This window comes from Aythya fuligula, chromosome 3, assembly GCF_009819795.1.
Source record: "Aythya fuligula isolate bAytFul2 chromosome 3, bAytFul2.pri, whole genome shotgun sequence".
In the NCBI taxonomy this organism is placed as follows: domain Eukaryota; kingdom Metazoa; phylum Chordata; class Aves; order Anseriformes; family Anatidae; genus Aythya; species Aythya fuligula.
In genome coordinates, this window is record NC_045561.1 from 19,125,032 (window position 1) to 19,139,342 (window position 14,311).

The window sequence follows — 14,311 nt, forward strand, 5'->3', positions numbered from 1 at the left end:
CAAGACTATACACACTTTTTACATGATGAAATTTCCTTTTTCCCTTTTATTTTTCAGTTATAAATTAAACTGGTAACTATCAAGAATAACAGACATTTTTTTCCATTTTTAGAATTATGAAATTATTTTGAGAATGCTTATGCTGCTATGCTTACTATGGTTTTGTTTTGATTTATTCTTTTTTCAAATGCATTTTATTCTATATATTATTCTTATCAATTCCAGTGAGAAATCATACTCATTGTACTATAAACTGTGATAAAGTGCAATTAAAAAAAAATAAATATCTTTTAACCACTGTATCATGACAGAGGGGATTTCAGACTGACACAATGAGAACATGTAACTGTATTAAGAAACTCAAAGTTTCATAAAGTTTGTATAATAGCAGTTATTAGTCCTCTATCCTATAGAACTCTCTGTGAAGGAGGTATAGCAGTTTTCCTTTGCTAACCCTGTGACTCTTTTTCTTTTCTTGACCCACTCATCTATAACAACTGCTGCCTCTTTCCTCCTAGGCACAGGTTACTTAAGGATTGAATCCAACAATGCAAAGAACATAGAAGCAGACAACACCTAGATTAATATATGTGAAGAATAAAAGTAACCAATATAACATTGAAGTGGTAAATAGCAATACCAAAATACTTTAGGTTGAACATTTTCATTAATTCTCTCCAGTCTCCAAAGGCAGTATCTTTAAAAGCTTATATTCACATGTGGCCATGGAAACAGAGAAGCTTGATTTTAAAAATATGATTTCTAAAGGACCGTTGGGGATTAGGAAGTGTTATATCTTAAGTACAGAAGGACCTCTTAGGCTGTCAGGACTTGCAAGAAACCTGGCAGCAAAGTACTGAAGAAAGCTGAAGGATTTTGATAACAGAATCTGGAATACAATTAAACAGAGAATTAGAAACAGGGTGATCTTTAGTAAAGACAGCACAAACAAGATTATTGGTGCTCACATAGGAAAGGCTTAGCTCTGGCTAATTATCAAATGCTATATTCAGACTTCCGTTACTTCTGGCCCCAAATCATGATCAAACAAATAAAGTACTATGAATAAAAGTAGGAAGCAACTCCTGCACTGTTCTCATAGACATTGAGCACAACTCTTGTTTTGAAGTAGTTCATGTGATGTGATTGTAAGTTTAGAAAACAGAGAAGAGTGGATTATTAGAACAGGAAATTTTGTTTTCATGTGCAATTAGAAAGCATTCAGACAAGTAAGTTTCAGGTAAATTTCCCAGTCATGGTGATTTTATTGCAGCCATACTACACACACTGACAAGATGCATTTTATATGTCATAGAGGGAAGTGTGCATGGGTCACGTTTGCAGGGACTATCCTTGAAGGTGCTGAAAGAAGCAAAGGATACTTTCAGGTCTAACACATCACAGTAAAACACACATTTCTGCGACAATTATTACATTACTCTTTTTTGAGGTGTAGAACCTGTTCCAAAATTCTGCCTCACTGAAGCAAGTGTGACTAAAGATAATATATTTTCGTTGTTGTTGTTGTTAGAGGTGGTTGTGTTTTTTTGCCCCCCCCCCTTTTTTTTTTCCTGAGTATTAATACAGTAAACTTTGTCATTAACAGTAGGAAAAACCCTGTTACTTGTTGCTTAATGCAAGTTTTCTAATAAAAGAAGTGCTTGTCAAATACTTTGGAACATTCTTTGTATTACCCTCACAGAAGAGAAAGCTGTCTAAAACTGTTCACCTTATTACCTCCCTGGGAGGGAGGAAGAATTATTTTTTAATAGGGTTACATTTTAGATACCCAACTTTCACATCTACCAACACAAAATTACTTTGCACAAGATTCACTTTATACTGTAACCACTTCACATAAAGGAATAGATTTATAACATTGTCAGAACAGACACTGCTCCAGAACCTCAGTTTGTGAGTCTGATACTGCCACTGAACTAGCTACTAAAGCCTGAAAACAAAACAAAACAAACAAACAAAAACCTGCCACATGTTACTTTAGAGCCTTTGTTGTGCACTAACAGATAAAGCACCTCCTAGTGCATGCGGCTTACACTGGGGAAATTCTCTTATTATTATTATTTTTTTTTCTGAGAGAATTAAAAGCCAAGCTGAATAAAGAATTTTTAATCAGTAGCATGATAACACAGAAATGCAAAGTATCTGGGCATGGACATATTATACAAAGACATGTAGATCAGTTATAGCTTTGCTATGTTTTTTAAACTAGATAAAAGGATGACCAAGGATTCTCACAGTCACTGGTCACTTGACCTCCTTTGAATTACATATGTTACCTTGGAGTGACAGGACATGCAGTCTCCAACAAGTTTCTCTCTCTTACAGAAGGAAGGCTGTTTGTTGCCTCTTAACTTCACTGACAGGTCAAGGTTAGGATTGCCTAACTCATACAGTGTGAATGAAGATGATGGAGCCTGCCTGGTTAACACATGTGGCACTGCTAGACCTCTTCTCCACTTTGATGTGCCAAGGTTTGAGGTAAGAGCTTGGCAATGCATGAAAGCAGGAAAGCTCACTAGACAGGCTGTGTTGGAAGCAGTAACAGTTTGTTCACTGATTTGAAGCTCAGCACTGAGACCATGAAAGAGGATGCCCATGAGGAAGAGAGAATAAGGTAACTACTGGGAGAGATTAACTGATTCAATGTAATGACTCTGGAAGCTGTCATTTAAAGATCAAAGTACCTTATTTTCTCCACCACAAAATTTAAAGAGATAGAAATTAGCCATTTTCCCCCTATTAAACAGCTATAACCTTGTATATCTTTTTCTTTCTCTCTCTCTCTTTTTTTTTTTTTTTTTTTTTTTTTTTTTTTTTTTTTTTTTTGGCAGCAGTTGGAACCATGCAATTTAATTCTGAGCTATGATAAGAGAGGCATGGACACATAACTATTTTAATAGTTCAGGCCTGGTTTCAACAGTTTGCTTTTAAATCAGCATGTTTGGCTTCATTTTATTCTAGTTTCTCCTTGCTACTGCTTGTAACATCTACAAACAGAATGTAATAAACACACTACTGAGACCTTTTCACCGTTGGTCTCCAAGCACGTTATAAGTCTCAAATTGCAAGTATCATGATTCCATTTTTACAGATGAATAGACTAAATTCCAGACTAAGTTATGTTACATAAAGAAGCAAAACTGAAAAGAAGGATTTGGTACCCCAAATTCTGATTTCTAGCCACTGCTGGATTGCATCCAAAATAAAATAAATAAAAAAAAAAAAAAAAAAAAAAAAGATGAATTTCCTCATAAGTTCTTATCTGGCCTCACAGAAATTATACTAGAACTCAGCTAAGAGCCAGTATCATAATAGAAGAGCAAAACCTGACAGAGGTCAATGATAATTACTCTCATAGACTTTGCAGATGAATTGTATCCAGCTTCAGCAAACACTACCACAGAAGAACTGTACAATCAGGTTTGCAGTAACAGATTGCTACTAGAAAAACTTCTTAAGCTCTATGAAAGGGAGGGGGATATGCTGATGAAACCCTGATTAGTTCACTCCACAGTATGATCTGCACCAAATGAGCAAGCTGTGCAAGAAATCACAACCCTAAAACATGGAGAACCTCTGGTGTGCAAGTTAAGGCTGTTCCTACGGGTGTTGGTGTACCTAAGTCGCTCAAGCAGCACTTAATGTGGCAAATAAACCAAGGTCTCACTGACCTTAGCAGCATTACAAGGCAATCTTCACACAAGGATTGATCGCTCCTAAACGATTTCCCCAGTGCACTAGGCACACCTGCATAAAACTGGAACAGAAGTGAATAAAGTCCAAACTTTTTTTTTTCTCCCCAAAATGAAGCTGCTATCTGTCCTTCTTGCATCTCCATTTGGCCTAGATATTAGAGTTGTATTATATACAAAGCCTAGATATTAGGGTTGTTCATTTTCACAAAATTATGTTCTTCATATATGTTGATATATCTTGATACGTTGATATATCTTGATATGTGATGCTGTGATGTTCTTAGGTAACTGTAGGTTGAGGCATTTTGAGGATGAAATAGCAAAGGACCAGGAGTTTAAACTGGAAGAGAGGAGAGGAAGGATTTTAACAGCATCATGCTTTACCACAGAGCTAAAATGCTAAAGGATCACCCCTGTGTTAGTCACCAGAACCAGTGCCCATGGAGATATTTCAGTAGCATCCATTGTTCTGTCATCAGAAGCAACTTCACAGGACAGCAGACAGTAAAGTGTGAGACAAAAGCAAGTCCAGAACATGTATCTGTAACTGTAATTCTATGGGAAGTGGGTAAATGGGTAAAGAAAACATCTTTCTTTTCATGGATGATACTCAAATTAACTAAAGCTATTTCATTCTTGGTTTAAATGTGTAAGTGGCATCCATACAACTGGAATCTTTCTTTTGGGCTTTGCAGTCCTAGCCTGTTTGCAGAGCAAAAGGTATCTAGCAGTCCACTGTCAGAAGGACAGAAGACAACTATAAAAATAGAGCCTTGTTAATTTTGTTTCCTCACTTGATGTAATTTAGTAGTCAAATCTGAGAAACAGCTACTAGAAAATTTATCACTCTGTAGCAATAAATGATAATCTTCTGTAAAGAAAAGTTGCAGACTGCATCTCTTGAACATCTTATGGTCTGCAAACTGAAGACATTGCTCAATCTGCAGGCTGGAATACTATCTGTCTTTGCTGCAGCTGCTTCTACACAAAGAAAAGAATAGCAGGTGAACTGTAAGGTAAGCAACTGTCACCTCCGAGGGTAAAAGCAAACACAAATGACAATGGAAATCAAAGCCTGCAACCCTTCCTCAGTCAGCAAAGTCATGGGAAAATACTTAGGAAACAGAAGTAATCCTTACAAAATGAATGACATGATATGAAATCAACATGCAACAAAAGAAATTAGAAAGAAGAATGACAGTTTGGTGCTACAGAAACAGTTACACCGCATTTCTGACAGCATATATAACATACTTTAAGAGAGAAGTCAATGAAATCATATTTTTAATTATTTTTTTTCTTATTTTCTATCTAATTAAATTGAAAGAAATTTCTGTAACTGATATTATCATGAAGGAATGCCATGGCACAAGAATTATATGCCAATAAAGTACTTATGTAATCCAATCAGGAGGAAATCATTCTCTTATCACCTACCTGAGCACCAAGAAGAAAAATTCTCGTTCCCCTTGAGAGAAACATCAGGGTTAAGTAAAGGTTGTGCCACATTTGAAAAAGTTATGTAAAGAAAGACAGAAAATAGCTGCAGCTTCCTGCCTGTCAGTGGTCTGGGTGGCGGCATTGGTCGGCGAGGGAGAACAGTACAGACAAACATACATCAGCAAGTCCCCAGTTAAGCCAATAATCAAGATTACAGCTGTCTTCCCCAGGCCAAAGCCCTCAAGGGAGAACCACAGCAATGAAAGGGAAGACTTCCTATCTAAAGACTTCCTATCTAAAGTTACATGGCCAAAGTTGGATAATTTCCATACTACAGTTAATTTAGTTCAGCATACCCAGCCACATAATGCTTTTCCTACACAGAGAACTCCTTCAAATAATTATTCATTTTGTAAACCAGCCTCTTTCTCAAGGCATTCAACCTAGCTACATTCCCGAATGTCGTATCAGTGTGAAGTGTGAGATTGAAGCAGCACAGCAATTGCAACCCTCACAAGAAAAGGAAACAATTTCTTTTATACTTCTGTACATTAGGGTATAGCAAATCTTGTGTAACAGGAATAATGTTCATGGCATTGGCATATACTAAATAAACGGCTTTTGCAGTTGCTGAATACCTCCACTTCACTTTGGCATTTAATCAGCCACAAAAGCAGTTTATTGCGCAGTATACTCTGCTACCATGAACATTATCAATTCAGCAAATATTAAAAAATATCATGCAGGTGTCACAGAATTGGGTACCTTAAAAATTATCAACAGCTATACACTTTCTGTTGCACAAAAGAAAGCAAGTTAAATGTTATTGAGAGATACCAGTCCATTCTGATTAAAATAGCATGCTAAAGGACAACATACACATAAGAAAGTGTTTATGCCAAGATTGACCTGCTGTGCTGATATTTTCCTCCTTGCAGAGTGAAAGCTTTGGTCTAGGAAAATAAGCTGTATACTCAAGTGAGTACTATCCCGGAGTGCTTTGAATTCTTCACATCCTCAAATCATTTATATTGATTCTATGACTAAATAAAAGAATGGAAATATGTTTCTCTCTCTCTCTCTCTCTCCCTCTCTTTTAATAAATTCTCTCTGTTTTCAGTATAAGTAAATATTTGCGCTCATGGTTTAGGGATTGGTTGCAGTGACAACTGAAAGCCTCTATTGATTTGCAACCCTGGCTTGGTAAAGGAGCCTCTTGCTAATCTTTCCCACGGTGCCCTTCCAGTACTTTCTCTGCTAACCTGGAAGGGCAGCTTTCTCTAGGGCAAGAGGTAATTAAACTCCGATGGTGGCTCCTTTCTGAAGAGATGGCTTATTTTGTATTCTCTGCTTAAGATTTACTGTTGTAGATACTGAATAAGATGAGAGCATTTTACAGCACAGGCAGACTCCACAAATGTGATTTGATAGTAGGCTACACAGGAGAGAAAGTCTGCCTTTCTGGGACTCCTCAAAGTTTAAAGTCAGCAACATAAAGCAGTCCCAAATCAGATCCATTCTATTTCCACATACAAAAAATTCCAACCAGCAAGTGACATTCTTCCTATGAAACTTCATTCTGTCTGGGAAACTACCAGCTGTCTGGGGTGAAGACACACCAGGGCCTTGCAGAGCAGCTTTTCAGATCTCCCCTCTGGTTTGAAAGCATAGGGCAAAAAGAAGCAAATGTTTTAAAATGAATGCTACTTAATTATTTTCATGTTCTTCTACCACAGAACAGTCATAGAAGCCACAACACAGCCTCAACCTCATGGCAATACCCACTGGGTGCTTTCTGAGCCTTAGGAACTTGCAATAAAATGTAAGAGAAAGAAAAAACTCGTCTGCTAGCAAGCTAATCCATTTGACCCACAAAAAGACTAACAAGTGAGGTGAAATCCCAGTCATTTCCTTTGGTGTTCCCATCTGCAAACAAGCAGAAGGCAAGAAAACCATTGGGTACAACAAGCCCTTGTCATTATCTCTTCAGTTATGTAGTACAGTGAACGCTTCTGGACTGATAATCGTATTTCAGCTTTTTGAAAATATCATGAATGATATTAATAATATAAGAATAAAAAAGCTAAAAGCCTCTGCTGTCCTGGAAAAGTAAGAGAAATCCTAAGACTTTTTACAAAGACTTCAAACCTTAGAAATCAGAAGTGAAATAATGTTTCATCCATGGAATGCATAGAAATTTTAACAAGTATTCTCATTAGTCCTCTAGGGTATTTTTGGGCGCCCCTTCCCCTGAAATTATGATAAGTATCATATTAAACAAAAATAAATAAACAAAACTAAATTAAATAAAATGCTAGATGAGTTAGAAGAATTTATGTGAGCATTGGCAAAAGATACCAATATTTGGTACACTGAGAAAGAGAATTTTCACTACAAGACAGATACTCAGAAGACAGTATATTTGGAAAGGTGTCCAAATAAGTCACTTTTCTCTATTAAATGCTGCCACCTTTAATTATTTTGAATATTTTATCCTAAAGATTTAAAATCAAGTAAAATGAACCATAAAACCAAGTTTTGGAAATAAAAACATCCAAGCTTCAGTATCTTCGATAGAAATTATTCTTAACAGACTAAAAACAAAAATCGAAAAGCATTGTTTAATTGAAACAGAAATTGAAAAACAAAATTTGAAAAGCATTGTTTAATTGAAATTAAATTGTTACAGAATGGAGACAGAGCTGCCTGATTTCAGGTTTCAAAAAAATAAATGATCAAATTGACATTCAGTATGGGTAGATTACTTAATCTTGGAACTGAGCAAAAGACAATAAATTTACAGCACACACCTCTGATCTCAAGAAAAGACACCCAGTAAAGACTGACAAAGCCACTGATAACTCACGGGCTTTTATAATTGGGATTGAGTGTTGATTGCACTTGGAGAAAAAATAAATAAATAAATAAATAAATATGGGAAAGATATGCAATTATTATGCTCTTATCACATTAACTGAAGCATTAAAGGTTGCAATGACTTCTTTTCTGTGCTCAAATAGATCACAAAAAATAAAGCCAATGTATAAAATCTCATGTAATAAAATGTGGACGTGTGTAAGCATGCAATTGAACTAATTTTTACTCAGCAGCAATTGAACTAAAAAATTGAACTAATGTTTACTCGGCATTAGTTCTTCTGGTAAATCCATGAAATATACTTTGCTATAAATCATGGTAGATATTAAGATATATCTACAGAAATATGGAGTGCAGAGTCCTAGATGTAGATAGCCCAAATCTCCAATAAGCAGTCTGGCAATTCATCACAATTAGTAGTGGTCGATCATTATTAATTCTTACGGTAACCATTGTACTCATACTGAACTCATTTGCCATTAATGTGGAGGTAACAAGCAATTCCTTAGACATTAAAACAATTTTAAGAGCTCAGGAATTTTTTTTATCTAATGGTGAGTGGCTTTTTTCATAGCTTAATGTTACATGTGAACAAAGCAAAAAATCAGGATTGCTTTACTGCTCGGATTCATACCCTTAAACTACTTAGACTACATTGGTAACAACCACTCTATGTTTACTTTTTGAAAATACAATGTATACGAAAAATAATAAATCAAACAGATGAACTTCAATCTTATGCAAATGTCCTTTGTTTTGTGCTCTGTTGAGCAAGCTACTGTACCAATACTTTTGGCATTAGTACAAGACTGAATCCATGGAAGCATGTGTGTATTTACACAAAAGAGGCTTCTAAGCTACAAAAATCCCTCTTGTTTGGTTACACTAATTTCCCTTGAATGAAGTTTGTATGCAAGCCAAAACAATGGTAGTTATCCTGTCCTCTAGAGTTCATTCCCTACAGAACGATGCAAATAATTGAAAACTTCCTAGGTAGTCCTGTAAGACTATTTTTTCGTAAATCAGGAGAACAATAATGCTATTTTTTCTTCATGAGCTATTTTAAAAAATCTGATAGTTATATATGAGACTTAATTACATTAAAATTCTTGTTACTTCTTAGCATTTTAATGAAACCTTGAAATTTTGGGGAAGGCAGTAGGTCATTTTCTGTTCTTAATAGGAACTTAAGGGTAAGAATCAAGTTTAATATTTAAACTAAGTCAGGTGTATAAAGAAAAAAATGATCTGGAGCATAATGACAAGATGCTGGTGTAAAGGAAAAATGGAAAGGAATTTAATGCTTTTGAGCCAAAGGACAGACACTAAGCATTTAGCTACCCCCGCAGCAAAGAAATCCATTGGCTCAGCCCATGGATGTCTCTCTTAAATACACCATTGCTACAGGGGAAACCTGTTAAAGCCACAAAGTGATGAAAATTACTCCTACCTTAACTGAATGCGGTCCCAGCACTTCTGCATCAGGTGGCTGAACACCAGCAGGTCTTGATGGTCGAGTGGTAACTTCTGACCATGCACTGCTGTTCATCCCTCCATGAAGAGTGTTCATAAGTATCCTGTATTCAAATTTCTGCCAAGGGCTCAGAGCAGTACTCTGGTCAATATAGCTCATGGACTGACTAAGAGGGAGAGTCACCACAGTTGATATTTGTTCTGTCCCTTTTACCCTCCTTTCTATTGTAAGGTTTTCCACCAAACCATTCGGGTAAGCAGGTGGTTGCCAGGATATAACCACAGAGGTTGGAGTATCAGAATACAGCCCTGGAGCATGAATGCCTTCAGGTGCATCTGGAAGAGTATGGATTGATGGAGTCTTGGGTGAAAGAGAGCATCCTTTAGATGTGCATCCTTCTACCTGAAACACATAGAGAGTGTAAGGATGCAAGTCCTCTACAGTGCAATTAGAGCTATCTCCTAGCACTGTAGCATGCAGTTGGCCATTTTGGTAAATATTATAATGAGTGATAATGCCATTTTTCTTTAAAGGATGCTGCCAGGTGATGCTTGCTGCCCTTGACGTAACATTCAGTACAAGTGGTGGATCCAAAGGTCCAGGTTCTGTAACAGAAAAGAAGGGAAAGAAAAATTACTAACAGTCTGTGAGTTGTAAAAGTGGTAGGAAGTGGAACTCATCAAGTGAGTTTCAAAGCGATGAAAGAAGTTCAAATCTACCAGTTTATCTCTTCAAAAACTGTAGGCCCAGTGCTTCAGGAGATAAACATGGTTCTCGAAGGCAAACTGCTCTGCAAGCACACCTTCCCTCCCTCATCTGCATCTTTTTCCTCATATATCTCAACAGTGTTGTATTAGCACGTGGAGAAAATGCAAGGCTAAGTATCAATACAGAACTACAGTTCTAGATATTGCTGATATTTTCTAGAGCAGTAGCTACTGATTGCAACCAACAGCACAGGCATAACAAATCTGCATATTTTACAGCTTGGCAAGCCCCTACTGCATCTCTCATTATATATTCAATATTTTACTTCATTCTGTTTATAATTCTAATCCATTTTTTGCAATTTATCTACTCCCTGTTAATATTATAGGTGATTTTTTACTGTGACTGTGACAGAAGCTGCCGATTTAGCTCTTTCACCTACTGATAAATAAACAATGCACAGATCTGACCTTTAGGTTAACAGGTTTTATGCTTGCTCCACTCAGCACTCTAACTGATTCAATTATCATAAAGGTTCAGGAGCTTCCATGAATACTGAAAAAGACCGACCATATGCCTGCATAGGTGTTGTGGAACAGCAAATACTCTGCAGCCCTCCAGAGAAATTCCTTAATTGTAAATAATTTCACCATGCGACACAATCAAGTCACCTTGAATGCAAAACCCTCAGCCTGTGGAGGCAAAGTGTTATTTAAGCTTTACTGGGCTGCGTTAAATTCTGCAATTTGAAGGGCTGTTAAGTTTTTCAATTGAAATTTCATTTAAAATGCAGGTGCTTTTTATTATATTGAGGCTTTACTGCTCTCTAGGTACAAGCAAGAACATGGTGCAATAACACAAATCTGGCTCAATCACTGATCAGTAACAGCTGTAATTCCAGAACATTTAGCATTCTTATAAACCACGTCCTGAAATCTATAAATTGCTACAGCGGATCAAGAAAATACTATATTCCCCCTATTCTGCCCGTAGCAATTTTGACATTTATGAGATTTTTCTGTGAACATTATATTTTATTGAAATCTTAAAAAAAAGATACACTTGGATTTAGTAATTGTTTAAAATAGCTTCAGGTTTGGGGATTTCAGGGAGGCAAGTTTCAAATGTTAAGGGTTGAAAATTTTATATGTATTAGTGGTTATGTGCATGCTAAGTTTCTGACATAGCATATACTGAATTCCACAGCAGTCAACAACTTCGTTATTTAATTCCTAGTGAAGTGGTATGCTGTCCAAACCACAAGGACCAGTATCGGTATAGGAAGAATAATTTACTTCACCAGAAATTAAATAATTCCTGCAAATGTATAAGTTAACAGAAAAAAAAGAGAAAGAAGGAGAGAGAATGAAAATAGGGATGCTAGAAAATAAATAAATCCAGCACAAAGACTGGCTTTTTCTCTCATTTAGAATAACAGCTGAAGCAGTCAGAAGTCCCAATTCTCCTCCTACAGAGAGACGTAAATCAGGATTATTGCACTGATGTCTGTGGAAACAGTGATGTAAAATTGGGATAGCAAGCTTTTTTTTTTTTTTTTTTTTTTTTTTTTTTTTTTTTTTTTTGGCTTTTAAATTTGAAAAAGTAACAGTGTTTTTTCTTTCATTATATGATGCATCACAAAGCAACTCCATAAAACTCATCCATATCACAATTCCTGTTCTACTCACAGTGATAATAAGGATGGAGTTTTATACTAATGCTTGTGCACTCTAGGATTAATTTAGATCTCTGAATTTACAAGTATAAAAGATGATCTGTTGTAAAGAGCAATCCAATTCTATTTGCATGTACTCTTGGGCAAAATCAATTAAGTCATAAGCTGGAACAAAATTTGGTCCATTATTCAGACTTCACTGAAAGACAGAGGGGTGGGGGTGTAAACCTGAATTAGATGTATATTCTGTAAAACAAAAATTTTGCTGGAGTGTAAAGGTGAAGGAGGGAGATTTGCTTTGTAATTGAAGATCTTGAAAATAAGATGCTGCAAATTCTTGTTTAATGGGGAGAAGGGAGATTGAAAGACACAATATTTACTGAGCTACAGACTAGCGTGTTATTTATTCCTTGTACATTGCCTATCATACTGTGAGCTTCTGCAGGACAAAAACACAAAACAGAACAAAACCACAACAACTGAGCAGTTTGTTGGAAGGGGATGGATAAAGCTTTCTATTTGTACTGAACAAGTTGCTGGCATTACAGGTGAAACATTTGAGACAATTAGCTGAACCTGTGCTTCAACTCCCCCCCGAGTTTAGGCATATTCCTTAAGGACAATGTGTAATGTATGCTAGGTGGTTTCTAACTTAAAATTTGGGTACCCCTAGTCCCTCCATCCCCCCTCAAACAAGCATATTCCGGTAGCTAGCATACCTACCTATACATTCCCTACTGCCCTTTTAAAAGAGAGAATTTTAAGACTCTCACAGTTCAAACAAGACGTTTGAGAGATGCTTAATTGGCCCCACTGGATGGGAAAGCATTAAATCCTGGTCCCCAACACTCATTCAGTATAGCTGCTTTTTAAATGGCAAGCAGAATCATCTAATTTTATATACAAATCAACTAGCATGATACTGCTTGGTTGAAAGGGTCACCACAATTATGTAAAACATGAGTATTAACTATAATTGGGATAGTTTGCTAATACAATAAAAAGCTCTGAACATGAGAAAAGTTATGCTCACAGCAGTAGCTATCACTTTCTAAAGTAAGAATTCATGGATGAAATGACATGAAAAAGATGGTTATAAAATTTTAATGGAATGATAAAAGGCAAAAGTCAGCCTCTCAGCTGAATTCTTAAAATCCCTATATATCACAATCAGCTCCTTAACTGTAAAATCAATGTGGAGTATAACATGTTGTCAATGTGGTTGTCACTGGAGGGAAGACTGCAAAGTATGACAGCTACAGAGCTCAGCCTGACAATGATGAAAATAAAATCATAAAGCTTTTTACATAGATGTAATTGTTTATAGAAGTAACTACTGAACATGGTAACAGTTGGCATCTTTTTCCTAAAGATTCTTAGTTCATATTTCAAACCATTTCATTACAGTATTAATACTGGGAGGTAGTTTCTTTTTGGCAAATGAAATTACCTTTTACGGCAGGCTATTTTGCTCATCTGCCTCCAAAGTTCAGACTCTACTTAAAATAAAGGTACAAAACTGTCATTAATCTTTTTTAATTTCCTGACTAGAACCACACATTTGTTTACTTACTGTACAGACTGGGGGAGTGAGGAGCTATACTCTCATGGATATATTTCAGGGGAATCTATACTTTCATTAATAAACTGAGACATGTACCTGGACTACTGCCCTTTAAAGCTAATGAGAAATACCTGATTTGCTGGGAAACTCTCTCACTAAGCAGAATAGACATTCTGTGCCTTTTATTCTTGAATCATTTACTCTTTCCAGAAACATGGACAATGAAATTATACATATTAACAAAGTGCAGTGTCTTTCATATACTACTGACCATATCCAGCAGAAAATCCACATTGTGTAGTTCTGGGCACAAGGGACCACAGAAATCTTTTATCACATTAGATCATAGAACTCAGAAGTCATTGAGCTGTGTATACACTGACATGCATTGATAGAAATCCCATCAGATATATATTGAGAGTTCTCTTCAAAATATTCACATTTTTCCACACTTCTATTCCAACTGTGTGTTGGTTCTAGTACCTCAGTCAGGCAGTTAAGAAAATACTTCTAATTCTTAACTTATAGGTGTGCATGAGCAGATTGTACTTTTTGTCATATCATATTTGCCACCGTATTACTTCAGCTTAATTGTACTCTCCTTTTGCTGTTCACCCTGTCATGTATTGCTCATGATTTTCTCTTCCCTGTATCATTTTTCTTATTCATTGTCTTCTCTTGCTTCCACTTCATTTATCCTTGAACACAGGTGGGCACATTCACATCAACTAACTATGGATTAGTTTATATGCCTAAATTATATGGAGCTAATTTACACTAATTTTAGACTGGAAGACTAGTCTAAATTTAGACCTATTTTTAGACTGGGAGACTAGTCTTTTCAGACACCCAGGGTA

The 14,311-nt window shown here is 36.2% G+C and overlaps 1 protein-coding gene across 1 annotated transcript in view; it reads right to left on the minus strand.

The window, feature by feature from the left end:
- Positions 1-14,311, minus strand: part of USH2A (usherin) — a 396,028-nt gene that overhangs the window by 115,319 nt on the left and 266,398 nt on the right. Inside the window, 1 exon segment of the mRNA XM_032183742.1 lies at positions 9,484-10,112. Coding sequence (XP_032039633.1) covers positions 9,484-10,112 — 629 coding nt within the window.